Genomic DNA, 16,746 nt, shown 5'->3' on the forward strand with positions numbered 1-16,746 from the left:
TTCTTCGTTAAAAAATCTTATATCTTTTTGCGATTTACTGTCCACAGAGTTTGTTTTCCATAAGCATGAAGATCTCAGCTCTAGCTTCTCAGAAGAGGATGATGACTTTCATCTCTACAGTGATTACAATGACAGTGACAGAAGCATAGATTATTCTGTCGGTGAAGATAGCTTACCCTTTCATTCAAATTTAGACTATTATTTTGAATAACTTTAATGTGCTTCAAATTTTTCATCATCATCATCATCATCATCATTACAACAGCAACAACAACAACAGTTCCCTATCCAAAAATGACAGTAAGGGCACTTAAAGATATTTCCTCCAACTTTCATCCAGCTTTTTCACTTTTCTCTCATTGTATGAGATGCTCTTTAATTGTGATGATAAACTGACCATGGATATTGTTGCCAAACATGAGAACTGGGTCTTGGGGGAAATTTTGTTGTTTCTGACAATTCTGCTCCATGTATCCAGTTCTTCTTTTACCTGTCATAAAATTTCTATTTTCACTTCCATTTGGTTTTTTTAAATGTGCTTCCTTTTTCTGCTCCCCCTGCATGTTTTTGTAGACTTATGTAGATTTGTTAATGCATTAATACTGAACATTGCAATTGTACTATACAAATGAGTTTTTATTACAAATATTTCAACATACTTTATTAGAAAATATAAATTTTACATTTTTAAAAAAGTCAAAAGATTTTCTAACCATTAAACTGTATAAATGCTATGTTTTGTATGTTAGGGATTCTGCATGATTTAAAAAGTTTTGTTCTTCATGGCAAATTTCATTTTTTTATGAAGTAATGATTCTGATTTATCATACAATAAATAGAAACAAGAGTTATAAGATTCTTTATTTAGTTAACCCTCATTGCAATCATTGAGCAGCCAAAACTGTTTTTGTACACAGGCAACAAAATGCTTCTCAGAATTACACAAATATGACTGCATGTTTCTTTCACTCTTTTACATAAATATCAGTAATATTCTGTATCAGCTGATGCTTATTATTTCTCGCAAAGATTATGTCCACTTTAGGTGTTTGTGAATTGCTGCTTGTTTTTTTAAGGTTTACTTTATGATCATATCAGCACAATTAATTGACTTTAAACATATCTCAAATTATCCTTTCTACAATTTGATGTGTTCTGCTTACCTTAATGTCTCGTTCTTACATGATATTTTTCTATGCTTCACAATCCAAAAATTATTTTGTGTTTCTGTAAGTCCTGTTTATAAATCCCATCTTTGACCAAAAAAGATAATTTTTTTCCTATTTGATTTTACATAGCCTGTACTGTTTGTGTGTGATATACAATTTGATTATATGGATTAATGTATATTATTATGGACTGCCATTGATTTAATTTTAAAAACAGCAAAAAATATCTTGGTATAACTTAACAATGTTTGAGTATTTGAATCATGCATTGTCATACGTAAATGTGAAAACATGTAGTATAAGGCATGCCTGTATACTTTTATCAGTTGAAACGTAGGTTGAGGTTGGGTTTAAATATTTTTGTGTGCAGTTATTTTTGTTAACATCAGCAATGCATTGCCAAATTTTTTTTTTCATTACATATTTGTGTGTTCATGAAGACTTACCAGTCAACAAACCTCGTTTTAATGAGCAAAAAAACAAAAGAACTGTGGAAGATAGTACATACAATATATTCATAAAATGTATGGAATTCATAAAACGTATATATGCAAATTGTTAATGAGCAAAGAATTCTTATATATGAAGTTGATATGCAAGATTTTAAATATCTGCAAGGTACATGTATCTTATTTTACTCACACATAAATGAATGAACAGTATGTCACTGTGAATGTATCAGTCACCCACCTGCTGTAGATTCATCTCTAAAAATCAAGTGTGGAGATATGCTTTCAATTTAGTACTGGCTAGAATTTTACGTAATGCTATATTAAACATTTGGTAACATTATGCTCAAACTATTTTAACAACTGAAAGAAACTCTTCATGTTCATTGTTATTCTTTGGAAGGTTCATTCATTTTGTTAGAAGATAGGATGGGGAAGCATAATGTTTGGGGAAGGATCGAGAGGATGAATATTTGGACTTACTTTTTTTTCATAGTTTTGAATACTTTTTTTTTTAAGACTGTCACATTTTTTTTCTTTGTAAACGTTTGGTATAACCGTTATTTTAATTTTATTATAAAGTGTTTGTATGGCAATGTTTTCTAGTGTGTATATTGTTATCTTTTAAATTTGTTTTGTATTTGTTAATTTAATTTCTTTATGAACACTAGGTAAGAACAGGAAAAGGTCTACATAAGTAGGTATTTAGAGAATGTTCACACTGATCTTTTTTATATTCTGTTTTTGTTTTAGATGTATTGTTTTTATTATTTTTAACCCTGGTAGACCCATTGGATCATTAGAAACTCAAGTGAAAGTTTGCTCAGCCTGCCTGTCGATTGAAAATAAATTTCAAATAGGAGTTTAAATATTTGGATGCTCTATTTTTATGACATCATTTATAAGCATTAATTTATATGACTGCATTTTATTTATTCTGTAATTTGTGATATATATATAGATATGTGTGTGTATGAGAGAGAGTAGGCAAGGACACTCTTGTTCACACATCACACAGAGTAATCTTAAACCTAAGCCAGACAAAACAACTAGTAATATTTAAAAAAGAAAAGATCAAATACAGAAAGATTATAAAACTATGTATTAACAGTTGATCTTCAGAATATTACAATGCATGGGGAAACATTTAACTAAAAAGTATTTTGGTTCTTTAAACCAATTATTTTCAATGATGAATTTATACTTAAAAAATGAAAGCAACCAAATAAACTACCAAATTATCGCTATCCTATAATGTAAATAAAAATCACATTGGTATGTACTAAATCATGGCTGCAAGAATATTTTTCTTGAATATGAAAGTATCAGAATAAAAAATCAAAGGTGCTACATCATGCAATATAATAACAAATGGATCAATTTTATATGCTTTCTGTTTCAGTTTGAAGACTGACTGGCAGGCAATCGTGTATTTCATTTTTTTTAATAGAAATTTCCGCGCACTCTCGGGTACAGACCTTTCACTATTATGTTCGAGGAACAATGTCAGGGACGCGTTCAATTCACACTTTCACACTACTTCTCACTCACTGAACGCACACGTCCCCTTACGTGTTCTTTCATTCACAAATCACATAGATTTGTCATGGGCAACGAAACTTTTATATCAGTCAGCATGAAACACACACTCACACATACGATACTGCGAACTATATACAAAGTTTGTATGTCTTTCACGCCGCGGCCTGTAAATCAAAGTAGACGATTGTTTTCGAATAGATTGTTAAAGTCTTAGTTACTCACACCGCACTGCCTGAAGTTATCGTCTGTGCAACCAAAAATAAAACGTCCTGGTAAATTCCTCCCTTTCCCTGGTCCAGAAATTGTGCAGTCTTGGCAACACTTGGCTGATATCCACAAACAAAACTCTTACGGGAACCACATACACGTTCCGGTTCTTAATAGGAGTAAGTGCTGACTTGGCAGACACCTAGTCGACGACTAAGAATATATTCCCTGGGATCAACACACAAGATCCAAAGCGAACACTACAAATAAATTCTCTGGGATCGACACACAAGATCCAAAGCGGACACTCCACACTTTCAGTCCGCCTCTCTTCACTTCTCACAGTCGTCTGCTCCCTTCCAAATAATTTTCACGCTACGTCCCTCTAAAATTGCGTCATAAAATGACGTCGGGTTCCGACGCGAAACTACGACGCAGCAAACACACTCTAGTACTGGTAAGGGCAATAATCCCTGACTAACAACAGACAGGGCAACAACCCCCTGTTCCTAACAAACACTATTCAGCAGGTGGACAGCAATTGTGTATGTATAGAAATAAATACAACACGTACAGGCATGCACACAGTGCGACAGATAGGGAAACATTAAGTATATTTTGCTTTTATTTATATAAATATTAAATTGTCACACAGTACTGTCAGATATAAACACAGTATAAACCTTATTATCTCCTTTCTTGATTGCTTTTGAATTCTGCCTTAAATTCCAGATCGCCTCGAACGGGGATGTCTTCTTGGTCTGACAGGTGGTAGTGGGTGGAGAATGTGGAAAATTGATGGCACAGCACACCAAAGCAGCTGAATTATTGTTAGCCATCATGAATTATGAGTCCTGAAAATAGTCAGAGCACAGGTAGGACCCAGACGACCAGCAGTCCGACATCTTTTCAGAGCAAGTCTTCCTTCTGAACCTTTGCGCCCACTGCTGGAACCTGTTATAAGCACGCCATCAATTACATGGCTTGTGCCAGCAAACTGCATGTGCACACGATGATGATGATGATGATGATGATGATGATGATGATGATGATGATGATGATGATGATGATGATGATGATGATGATGATGATAAATGCAAAATTTCTATAGCGCATACTCACACTTGTGAGGAGCGTGGTCTCAGCGTTTAACAACAAGAACGAGACATGAGAAACACAGAAAAACAAACAACATGAACTACGGAAGAATAAACAACAGTACCGATGACAAATAAAAAACAAATACAGAAAACGCAAAGAGGAAACAAACAACAGGCATCGAGTGTCGCGATACTGCAAAAGGAAGACGAACAGGAAAGAAGCAATAAAAACTTCTCTGACCGTTCTTTAGCTGTGGGTTAAGAGAACGGGTCATTGTCACAAGTGTGAGTGGTTAGGTGGTGACAAAGTCGGGCTGTCACATCATCGTGAGGTTGTGACAATGTGGGGCTGCTACGTCATCGTGTCTGTTGGCCTTGTGTGACGATACTTTGTCCCGTGTATCAAAGTGCTACACCAGGTGGGTCGACAAGAGTTTAAACTACGGTGGAATGTACCCTAGCTATGCTGTATCTATCAAAACCAGTGCCATTGACAAAGAGTCGAGATAACTGTAACAAACTGATAGAGGGTTTGGTGGGGATTAAAACCCACACGCGATAGCAGTGAACCGAAAGTTGGTTTAAAGCTGAGTTTTCTTAGAGCGGCTTACTTTCTCTTTACTTTGTTTAGCCGTTGCTATGTACAGACATAATGCTAAAGACGTGTATACCCAGATTGCTGTCGTTCCTGTGTAGTCTACCCAGTGCTGCAGTCAGAATGGGTGGAAGCTCTCACCTTCTCAGGTAAAGTTACTTCTGCAAATCATCGTTCAAATTTCTTGCTAACTTTTAATCTTAACATATATGCTATATTCCAGTTATGACTGTTAAACAGACGAATTTTTAAACCTGTCAACTTATTTGTCAAACTGCATGCACAGCATACTCCAAATAAAAAAAAACATTCCACTGACAAAAATGTTTACAAACACACAGCATAAGGTTATTTTGCCCTCTAATATATCTGTCGTTAGATGGAAACAATTCATGTCTTTAATAATCATAGGGTCTAGATGTACCTAGCTGAAGTGTACATCTGAAAAGAAAGTAGCTTTTATGTTTTGCACCGAACACGGTTGGCTTTCATTTTGAATTTCTTTAACTTTCCCTTTCTGTTTTATTGCTGTGGATCACATATTAAGCGAAGAAGGAATATCTATGAGTACTGACGATATGGCTTTGAAAACAACTTTCCTGCCATTGAAAAAATACAAGAGCTTTATTAACAGGGGACAGAATCTGTGTGGTAAGGTCTTGAGGTATTTGAAGATCAAAGCTTACAAGTTTGGGACGTACTAAGAAATTAAAGAAATATTAAAGAAATATTGTTACCAATAAGGTAATTTGTAATAATAGTCGTAGAAATTATGTTGTTGGAGTAAGTTAGTCTAAACTAAGAGCCTTCATAAGTTCCTAATTAACTTCCAAAGACAGAGATTTAACAGATAAAAAGCAAATTACTAAATCGACATTTGAAAGACATGCATGCAACACAGCATTACTTTATAAATTTATTGAAAAGGAAAAACTCAAATACATCAAAATATTTGAAAAGTTTACCAGCCTCTAGACTGTTTTGATTCATTCACACAGGTAGCATCAAAGACCTCTGTGAGTAGCAGTCATGGAGTCAGGTCCCCAGACTCAGGAGTCTTCAGTTGTCGCCACAAGCCAGGACATGTCTCATACAAACAAAACTCTGCCACATATCAAAACAGCAACAGAACTAAACACAGCGGCTGAGTCTAGTAACTGGACTCTGGTCAATGACCTGCTGAGTGCTGATGGCGTCTGTAGGTGTGATGTAGAGCAGTGCTGTCTCCTCCATAAACTGGCAGCAGCACCGGAAGTCAGCCTCTCATTGGCACGAGACATACTGACAAAGATTCTGAAACACAAAGTGGACATCAACATGCTGGATACAAACGGTGACACAGCTGTCGTGGTGGCTGCCAGATGTGACAACACAAAGATGGTGATGGAGCTTCTATCCCGACAGGCAGCTCTACCACCTGATGTAACACACGTGTGTTCTTTCTTGCAGACTCTGACTAACAACTGGAAACCACAAGAGACGCCTTATATGCACGCGCTTGTTGTCAAACTGTTGTGGGACAGACTACAAGACACAGCACTACACAGCTGTCACAAACAGCTTCACCACACACTGGTCCGGCTGGCAGTCACGTTTCACACGTCACTTGTACGTGAAATGTTTGTAGCAGAACAACAAGTGAACTCTGTAGACAGTGAGGGGATGGCGGTGTTACACAGAGTGGCCATGTTTGATAGCGAGGACCATGTCCGTGTTGTGCTCTTTCTGATCATCAAAGGAGCAAACCTCAACCTACAGAACACGACAGGTGACACACCTCTACATGTTGCTGTAAAACACAAGAACTGGAACATGATGGAGGTCTTATTACACCGACGTGGCAAAAGTGATGTGATGGATTGTGAACAGCGCTCAGTTCTGCACATTGCGGCTTCTTTCTCAGATCCTGTACAATTCCCGAACATCGATAAGATACTTCCATTGTTAATCCGTAACAACAACGACATCAACAAAGAGGACGGGGAAGGAAACACACCCTTACATCTGGCAGCACTCGCTGGTAACATCAGGTTTATGAAGACATTGTTAGATCATGGTGCACGTGCAGATGGTGTTAACAAAGAACAGAAGACAGTCCTACACATGATGGCGACTGCCAAAAATAATACCTCGTCAAATGTTGACTCTCTAAGGAAAGTGTTATCGTTGATTGTAAAAAGAGGTGCACCTTATCAGAAAACCGATTGTGCGGGTCACTCTGCTTTGCATCTTGGTGCCAAAAATGGTAACTGGACTTTGGTAGAATTTTTATTACAGTATGTTGACGACGGCTTCTCAGCCTGACAGTGAAGGCTTTAACATTCTGCACAGGTTTGCGATGAGATCATATTCGGCTGACAATGAAATGTTTTTCAGACTAACTCATAAAGTTGGTGATTTAAATTCAAAATGTCACCTCGGTGACTCCGCCATACATCTGGCAGCTAAATGTCAGAACTGGGACATTGTGAAGCTACTGGTAGAAGAAGGTGCGTTAATCGACGAACTCGATAATGAAGGATTTCATGTTCTTCATAAGATGGCTATGGGAGAAAGCGTGGACAAAGATTTATTGTCTCTTTTCGTGACAAACAGCTTTAACTTCAACATTCCATGTTTAGCTGGAGACACTGTGGTGCATATGGCTTCAAGACATAATAACTGGTCAATGGTCGAATGTCTAATAGAACACGTGGGAAACATAGACGAGGTAGATTCTGATGGTTTGGCTGTTATTCAAAGACTCGTTTTGAGCACAAAAGGAAAATTGCCATCGCATTTTTCATTATTTAGTCGTCTCATTGAGCTCGGCGCTGACTGCACCTGTCGCGATCTAAACGGAGACACTGTGCTACACCTGGCTGCTAGAAATGACCACTGGGATATTGTCCAATACCTTGTGGACCTTGGAGAAGGAACACCCGCTCCAGACAGCGAGGGATTTGTAATTCTTCATAGAGCATCAGTAAGAGGCATACCAGATTCAAGTGCTCGAGAACTGTTTCTTTCCCTCCTAAAATGTAAACCTGACTTAGACAAGCGAACAAAACAAGGGGACACAGCCATACACCTGGCCGCCAAACATGATCAATGGGAAGTTGTCATGATCTTGATAGAGCACTCGGCAAATATTTTTGACTGTGATAGTGAGGACACCAGTGTTCTTCAAAGAATATTAAGAAATCTGTGTTCTCTTCAAAGTGTTGTTATTGTCCAGCTACAAGTGAAAGAAACTGCAATAGAACAGGACACGAATTTCCATAAAGAACTTGCATTTGAAGCAGCGAGATGTGGTAACTGGGACGTCGTCAAATTCTTGGTGGACCAAAGGGTCAATACACACCATGTCGACCCCGAAGGACTTTAGCTTTTTGCATAATATAGCCAAAGGAAAAACAACTCAGTGTCAACACGAAAATTTAAATGAACTTTTAAAAGTACTTCTGGACAAGGGCATGGATTTGGAAGGTAAATGCCCAAAGGGAAATACCCCACTACATTTGGCTGCCAAATGTGATAACTGGGAGGTAGTCCGTCATCTATTGCTCCAAGGGGCGAGCATCCACAGCCCTGATAGTGAGGGTGTCTTTGTGATTCAGCGACTGGCCATGTACAGCGACTATCATGAGAGACATCGGGACATTCTTAAACATCTCATCAAGATTGGAGCAGATTTGAAAGTGCGCTGCACCAATGGTGACTCGCTTCTTCACCTTGGTGCCAAAGCCAACAACTGGTTGTTTGTTTTCCATATCATTCTAGAGAAAATTAGTCTCGACCTAGACGAACTTGACAGCGATGGTTTCAACATTCTGCACAGGTTAGCACAAGATGACAAAGGATCAGAATGGGTAGAAGAGTTTTTCATGTTCGGGGTTAATTTGGACACCCCATGTAGCAATGGAGACACATGCTTACTGTTAGCTGCAAAGCGAGAAAACTGGACCTTCGTGTTTTTCGTTCTGAGACAAATAGAGAAATACTTGTGTTTGCGGTTTCAAAACGTTTCTTCAAAAGCGTTGCATAAGAAATCACCTGCTGGTTCTCATTCTGCTCGTGTTACAGCGAAAACAAATGTAGACACAAGAGACAGGTGTGGATATACCGTCTGGCATTACGCAGTCATGAAGAAATTTGTATTTATCATCTTTAAACTATTAGACTGTGGCGCCAATATAAGCAACATTGACGACGAGGGGCTCAATCTCCTCCAAAAATTAGTATCAGACAACTTTAATGTCATAGATAATATCCTGAAAAGTTTAAGACAAAATGGGTTACATTTCACTCAAAAAGATAAGCTTGGTAACACCCTCTTACAAGTGGCAGCAAAAAAAAATCTTCTTTGGTCTCCCATTTTCTTAATCATAAAATGTCTGTTCTAAAGACAGCGATGGACTTCCTCTACTGCACAGGGTTGTTAATATTATTCCCGATAGTAACAATCCTGACAATGAGTAGTTGTGGAACGCTTGTTGAAATCTGGGGCAGACCCCAAAGAAATGTCTTGGGACGGTAATACGCCTCTTGATTTAGCAGCTAAAAAAAATAGGTGGATAGCTGTACATCTGTTGCTAAAATATGGAGCCCGGACGTGCATGTGTGACTCGGAGGGGCTGTCTGTTTTGCACAGATTTGCATGTCTTCATCCGAACAGTGTACATTTAATTCAAACACCTTTTGGACCGAGATTTTACTCTTTTAATGCATTACAAATATTAAAGAACTTATACAGCGTGGTGCAAGTATGAAACAAAAGGATCTCCAGGGAAACACACCCCTCCATCTTGCTGTACAGCATCAGAGCTGGGACATGGCCAAGACTTCGTTCAGTGTGGAGCGCAGGTCAACGAACTCGACCCAGGAGGTTACACTGTCCTCCACAGACTAGCCAAGACAGAAAACCCTAGTCAGTCCTTTTTATCCCTGTTGATTGAAAAGGGAGTTAGATGTGATATTATGTCAGCCCAAGGTGAAACCATTTGTGAAATAATTGCTGAAAATGAGAACTGGGAAATGATGAAGATTTTGCTTACTCATGGTATGCTCGCAATCAGCGAACACAATGGTAAATTTTTGTTGCACCGTTTGGCATCTAGCTACCATAGGAATGAGCAAACGACTGTGTTTTAACTCCTGATTGAAAGGATTGTCTGTTGATGCTGAAGATCGTGATGGCAACACATCTGATTCACCTCGCAGTACGAGAAGGTAACTGGAGCTTTGTGCAACACTTGCTGCAAAAAGGTGCAAACCGCAGACAATTGAGATGACAGAGGCATCTCCCTCTTGCACAGATTCGTTTCTGACATGTAGAAAGAAAGGCACATGAGTTTCTTTCTACTTATACCCTTCATGTGATTCTCTCGTCTGGTGTCGATGTAAATGCTACAGATCCTCAGGGTAACACAGCACTGACACATTGCAGCAAAACGCAGGTTAAAATATTCATTGTCAGCGCTCCTCATAGAAAAGTTGACAACCTAACTCCACAGACAGCGATGGGTTCACTGTGCTGCTGAGATTATCACAAACGCCCTCGTCAGAATGTCTGTCTCTGTGCCAGGTCTCGTGGACAAAGGTGTGGACATCAACACCATCTCTACACACGGGGAATCAGCTCTTGAACTTGCAGTCAAAAGCAGCAACTGGCCTGTGGTAGACTTTCTGTTGAGCAAAGGCGCACAGGTGAACAGTTGGAGAATCTGGAACAGCTACATGTGATACCAGTCTCATAAAATGTTCATTCATTGTCTGAGGACGATCAGCTGAAATTGATGAAGATGTTAAAAGACAGAGGAATGTCTACACAATCTCAAGATTCATGTGGTAGGACACCAGCAGAACTAGCTTTTGTATATAAACGGTGGACGCTGTTCAAATATCTTCTAGAAACGGGAGTTCAGTTAAATCCCTTCTCTAGAAAAGGAAACTCGTTTTTTCACGAGCTTGCTAGAAACTCCTCCGTTCCACAGGACTTCACAGATATGACACGTCACTCTCACTGACATAGTTATGGACATTAATCTACAAAACAGACTTGGAGATACACCTGTCCATGTGGCAGCTGACAAAGGCAAATGGTACATCGTAAAAACATTTGTGGAGCATGGCGCAGATACCAACATGCCTGATAGAAAAGGATTCTGTCTGCTTCATAAACTTGCCAAGAAAAGAAGGAAAGCTTACTATTTAGGGGACTCGACATCTCCCTGTGTATCCCGCTTAGAAGTGTTCAACACCCTGGTGGAGCACAAGGCAGATGTCAACATAAGATGTCCAGAGAACAAAACCGCATTACAAATAGCAGCTTGCAAAGACGACTGGAAAACTGTGGGAGTACTTGTTAAAGTAGGCGCTGTTTGTGAACTCACACAGGCTGAGAAACAGTCAGCACTCGAAACTCTGCATTGTTTATCATGGAAAGATCTCGAAGACCACACTTTACAACGTTTAGTAGAATGCATCACAAACGAGGCTTCTTACACGAAGACATCTTTAGAGAAAAATAAACATGATGACCGAAGCACTGCTTTGCGAAGGTGTGTTGAAAACTCTAAATGGAGGATGGCAAAGGCTTTGGTGGAGTGTGGAGCTGAAGTGACAGACAAGAAGGACGACGAACCCCTCCTACAGATCATGGTTTCCACATATTCACCGAATGATCATGCACCATGGACTTCTTTACTTGACCTTTTACTTGCAAAGGGACTTGACATAAACGCCGGACTGCAGGACGGATGTTCGGTGCTTTTCCATCGTGAGACCATCGCCAGCCTAATGAGTGAAGATAAAGATGCTCCTTGTTTGTGTGAAATATTGCTGGAGAGAGGAGCTGATCTTCTGGTTGTCAACTCTGATGGATACACGCTACTGAGGGTAGTTTTAGACTTTAGTCAGCGGCATACTCTGAATGCTTTGAAGAAGCTTCTTCCCACCGGGGTGACGACTCATCAGACGAGACTTACAAAAGCCGCACTGCCATCCAGAAGAACTCTCTCTAAGAAAATTGCATCGCCAATAGAAATATTGATACAGGGACACAATCTCTGCGCCGCCAGGTTGTTGATTGAGTCAGGTTCAAGTTCAAATGCAGAGATATTTCGCCTGAACACAGAATACCAAGTGGAGCTGGCAGGACAGGCAGACACTGATGACAATGTTAAAGAGCTGCTTGAGGTGTTGAACATGGCCGCAGTCAACCTCGCTCACTGAAAATCTTTGTGTCGTTTGCCGTCAGCCATTTGTTGTTACTGTGGCCTGGCAGTCAGACCGCATTTCAGGAGCCTGCCTATTCCTCCTAAATTACAAGAGTTTATCTTGTTTTCTGATTTACTTTCGAAAGAGGTTCTGACACAGGAGCTTATCGATCTTCAGTCTAGCTCGTTAGCAGATGATGAGAATGAAAGCAATTACTATGACAGCGATGATGATGTCTACTCTGTTTTGCAATTGATTTTGAATGACTTCCAGAACTGTGATTCGGACACAGATTCCGATTACTGACAACACAAGCTCAAGCCAAACATCATACAAGAATTCCTCATGAACATCGTTAGCAGACCTGTCTTCCTGCAGCTCTGGTGAAGATAAACATGCGACATGGTCAGGTACTAACTTTGATCAGGGCAAGACAACTTCGTTTACCTGAGCAGCATGCGGGTTTGTCCCTTGCAACAATAATGAAACGTTTTCAGAAAAACTAATGTATATGTTTTGATTCTTTGTGATTTTCTATGTGGTACCATTAATCTTCGAATAGCATTTAACCGCAAGGATCCAGAGCAATTCACTCCAACACTGGTAAATTAACTGTTGTAGGTATTTTCAAATTCTCTTTCACCTAGTGACATGAGTGGTTTACCGTATAAAAAAACGCACATACCGAATAATAACAATAAATAACTGTGTGTGTGTGTCGTGTGTGTTGATGTTATTAGTTGTAACCTGGCATCATTGAATTTCTATTTTTCTCTAATATTCCTTGTAAAATTAATTTTGTTAACAAGTTAATTGCCACATGGCAAGTGATTTTTGTCTAAACTTACATTTTATTGATGATTTATTTTTCTTTGTCCCATAAACTATAATTGTAATGTTTATACATAAGTGAAAGCTAAATACAAATAACATGCGTTTGTTCTCTTATAATTTAGGGAATTAATACATTGTGTAACCGTTGTATTCCTATACTGTCCATTTGACAAACATGTCTAAACTGCGGATCCGCTGAAATTATTTAGTTACTTTTGCGCAACTAATAAAAAAATAAAATTATTTTAACAATGCAGAAAGCAAGTCTTTACTTCTTAAAAAATAAAATGCATTTTGATGAAAGGTTGTGGCTAAAGAATTTATATTTGTTTAGTGACGAAAGTTTTTATTCATCTTCTTCGTTCCCTTGTTTAATTTTAGTTTAACTTAATGTGTACTATCGCCAATTTTTTACTTTTTTGATTCTTTATTGTATTTTTTTCTGATACTTTTTAAAAGTTATGGTTACTTTTCGTGTGATTTTGACAATGTTGTTTTGTGCTTTTAAAGATTTTCTTTTTTAAATATTACATTAGGTAAGAATTATATTTATGTAACGTTTCTTCTGGTATATTTATATAGTATTCCTTTGATTCCTTCCATCTTCTAAAGATGATTTTCCTTCTGATCTGATGATCTGCTGAGGTCTGTAGTAGAAGATGTACTAATATTCGGTGTAAATGCTTCTACTGAAGGACCTGGCTTCAATATATTCTTGGCTCTGTCATTTTCAGGAGTATTTCTCCATTTAGAACAGTGACATGATATATATATATGAGAGAGTTTTATATACGCGTATTTTCTATTTACTTTTGATTTTATTTGGTTTTATTAATTCTTATGAATCAAAATTGCCGAATGGTGAGTTATTATACCCATAAACATTTGCATTCTTTCGCTTTCTGAATTCTTAAGTTAGCCTTGTTGGCTTTTTCCCTTTCTTTCATTTTATTCATGTTTTTCTTTTCAATGCTTTAAGTTTTCATTTTCATAAGTCTGTCTTTACTATGAGTTTAACAAAATATGTTGAAATTTCCTGTTTAAGTATGGGCAGATGTGTTGCAGTTTATGTTCGCATAAAACTACAAAACAGACGTGAGGACGTATATTAACTGTCTCCCTCTTTTTCTGCTTAAATACAAAGGTAAACATTTATATAATTATAGTAAATATAATATTTATAAAGTACTTTGATTAATATGGCTTTATTAGATTTAATTGTGTTTCGCATTACCTTTCCATTTTGTGTTTCTTGCAAATTTTTTGTGTATCAGGAAATGCTTGTGTAGATTAAATGGCATCTCGGATCAGAGTATTTTCGTCTGCTTATTGACTTTTGGATTCGTCTTTTAGTTGGCTTTTTTGTATATTTGTACTTTACGTTATTCTTTTTCCTCTGCTAAGTATTCTGAGTCAATAAAAGTGAACTTCTCTAACACAGTGTGCGCTTATTTGTCGAGGGTGTGTGGTGCGGCAAGAGTCGCGGTATCTACCGGTCCTGATCCTAGATTCCACACAGTTCATGTCAGTTATTATTCGATGCTTGTCATGACGACAGCTGTTAAGGGCCTATAGTCACAGACAGACCCGCGACCTCTGAGATGTCTACACTTTAGTCTTGCAAATTTTGGCAAAACAAATGTTGAACTCTACGATGTTGTCTGTCAGAATATCAGTTGAGTGATGTGTGATGATGTGGCAGTCCTCGTAAACAGTTTACCGTCGGGTAGAATAAAATCCTCTTTTATCTTTGACTTTATCATTCATTTACTTTAAATCAGGTAGTAACAGTCGTCAGTCCTATAAAAGTGATCTTCCCTTATACAAACCAAGGTTTAGGGGGGTACCAGCATGTATACTGATGTGATACTATACTTCATATGTAGATAAAAATGCTCTGACTAATAAACTGATAATGTCTCGTGATGTAAATCACCTGACATCACCTACTGTGAAAATAATCTGACCAGCGTTCTACTACTTCTTGCAACAAACCACCGGACAACAGACTGAGCTCCTTGTTTTGTGGTGGATGTGGCAATGACTTCTGACTGGCAATGTGTGACGGCGACACACAAAGACTCGGAGATGTTGTTGTCTCTACACACCGGACATCATGATGTTTGACAAAAAACATTGAGGTCTGGGTTTCTACAGGTCAAACAATCAAGCTGTACAAACATAAGGTCAGGAAGGAGACTGCCGGAACATAGGTCATAAACTTGAAGCCATGTCTGGTGTTCTATATTTATTTTGGATGGAAGAGTCTTTGGTGTGTGAATATGTTCTGTTTATGTTTTATCTATGTGTGTATTTGGGGTGTGTTTGCGATGTGGCATCTTCGCTCATGGTCTTGTGTGTGTTGATATGATATATATGACGATTACTGTTATTTTCATAAACTACATGAAAATTAGTCAGTACATTTCATTCTATTTTTTATGAAAAAAAATTAATACATCGTTGGACTATACTTAGTGTTGTATTAAAAATAATGCAATAACAAATGTTTCAGCAGTTAATGTGCCATCCATTACTGATCTCATTTGTCGTTTAAAAGGACACACGAAAGGCTCAACTTTTGAAGGAGACAGCCACAAGCTCACAATGTTCAAGCAAACGGATGATGGGTTAGAGCAGGATGTCAGCAGGTGTCCGCTTGTAAGCAGAACACAGGTGGCCGAATAACAACTCGGAACTTTATCAGACAAAGCGACAGACCTGAGGCAGCTGCTGAGTTCTGGCAGTGGACCCTTGTAGATGAGTTGCTGAGCGATGATGACATCACAAGGCTGTGATACAGAGGCAGAGTTGTCTGCATCCATTAAAACTGGCAGCAACACCGGAAGCTCAGTCTCTCACTTGCACGAGCCATACTGACAAAAATACAGAGCTGTGAGGGGAACATTCAACCTGGTGGATCGCAATGAAGATACACCCATCGTGGTGGCTTGCCAGATTGTGACACACAAAGATGGTGAATGAGTTCTATCCCGACAGGCAGCTCATACGCAGGATGAAACACTTCCTGTTGTTCCTCTTTACAGACTTGAACTAACAACTGGAATGAGTGGAGAGACGAATTACATGCAAGAGCTAATTTAAAAAAAACTGTGTGCGACAACTACAAGACACAGCACTACACAGCTGTCACAAACAGCTTCACCCACACTAGGTCGGCTGGCAGTCACGTTTCAACACGCACTTGTACGTTGAAATGTTTGTAACAGAACAACAACGTGAACTCTCTAGACAGTGAGGGGCAGATGGCGCGTGTTACACAGAGTGCCGTGTATTTTGAGTATGACCATGTCCGTTCTCATTCTTTTTTCCGTTCAGCCCAAAGGGAGCAGACCATCAACCTACCAGAATGCTTCAGGTGACACCCGCTTTAACACGTGGCAGCAAAAAAACTCATAACGTGCTGAGATGGGAAGTTTCTGGCTACATCTCGGAGCTTAAAAAAAGTGATGGATTAATAGTTGAAAGCAGCGCTCAGTTCTACAACATTACTTGGCTTCTCTTTTCTGATGGACCTTTTCGTATTTTTTTTTAAAAATTCCCAAACAAATTTCATTCCCCCATTTTGTTTTTTTTTTAAAAAAAAAAAAAAAAAAAAAAAAAAAAAAAAAAAAAAAAAAAAAAAAAAA

The 16,746-nt window shown here is 38.5% G+C and overlaps 3 protein-coding genes across 3 annotated transcripts; all 3 read left to right on the forward strand.

The window, feature by feature from the left end:
- The first annotated feature begins 5,595 nt into the window (after positions 1-5,595).
- LOC112558714 (ankyrin-1-like) lies at positions 5,596-8,645 on the forward strand. Its single transcript, XM_025229316.1, has 3 exons — positions 5,596-5,713; positions 6,061-7,330; positions 7,362-8,645. Exons 2-3 carry the CDS (start codon positions 6,092-6,094, stop codon positions 8,427-8,429), a joined length of 2,307 nt encoding a protein of 768 aa, XP_025085101.1. The 5' UTR covers positions 5,596-5,713; positions 6,061-6,091; the 3' UTR covers positions 8,430-8,645.
- Positions 8,518-10,786, forward strand: LOC112558715 (putative ankyrin repeat protein RF_0381). The gene is made up of 3 exons (XM_025229318.1): positions 8,518-8,956; positions 9,861-10,103; positions 10,629-10,786. Exons 1-3 carry the CDS (start codon positions 8,518-8,520, stop codon positions 10,784-10,786), a joined length of 840 nt encoding a protein of 279 aa, XP_025085103.1.
- Positions 10,787-10,810: 24 nt separating this feature from the next.
- Positions 10,811-12,277, forward strand: LOC112558716 (ankyrin-1-like). Its single transcript, XM_025229319.1, has one exon. The coding sequence runs from the start codon at positions 11,078-11,080 to the stop codon at positions 12,275-12,277; it is 1,200 nt and encodes a 399-aa protein (XP_025085104.1). The 5' UTR covers positions 10,811-11,077.
- Positions 12,278-16,746: the final 4,469 nt, after the last annotated feature.

The sequence above is a fragment of the Pomacea canaliculata genome, linkage group LG3 (genome assembly GCF_003073045.1).
Source record: "Pomacea canaliculata isolate SZHN2017 linkage group LG3, ASM307304v1, whole genome shotgun sequence".
NCBI classification, from domain to species: domain Eukaryota; kingdom Metazoa; phylum Mollusca; class Gastropoda; order Architaenioglossa; family Ampullariidae; genus Pomacea; species Pomacea canaliculata.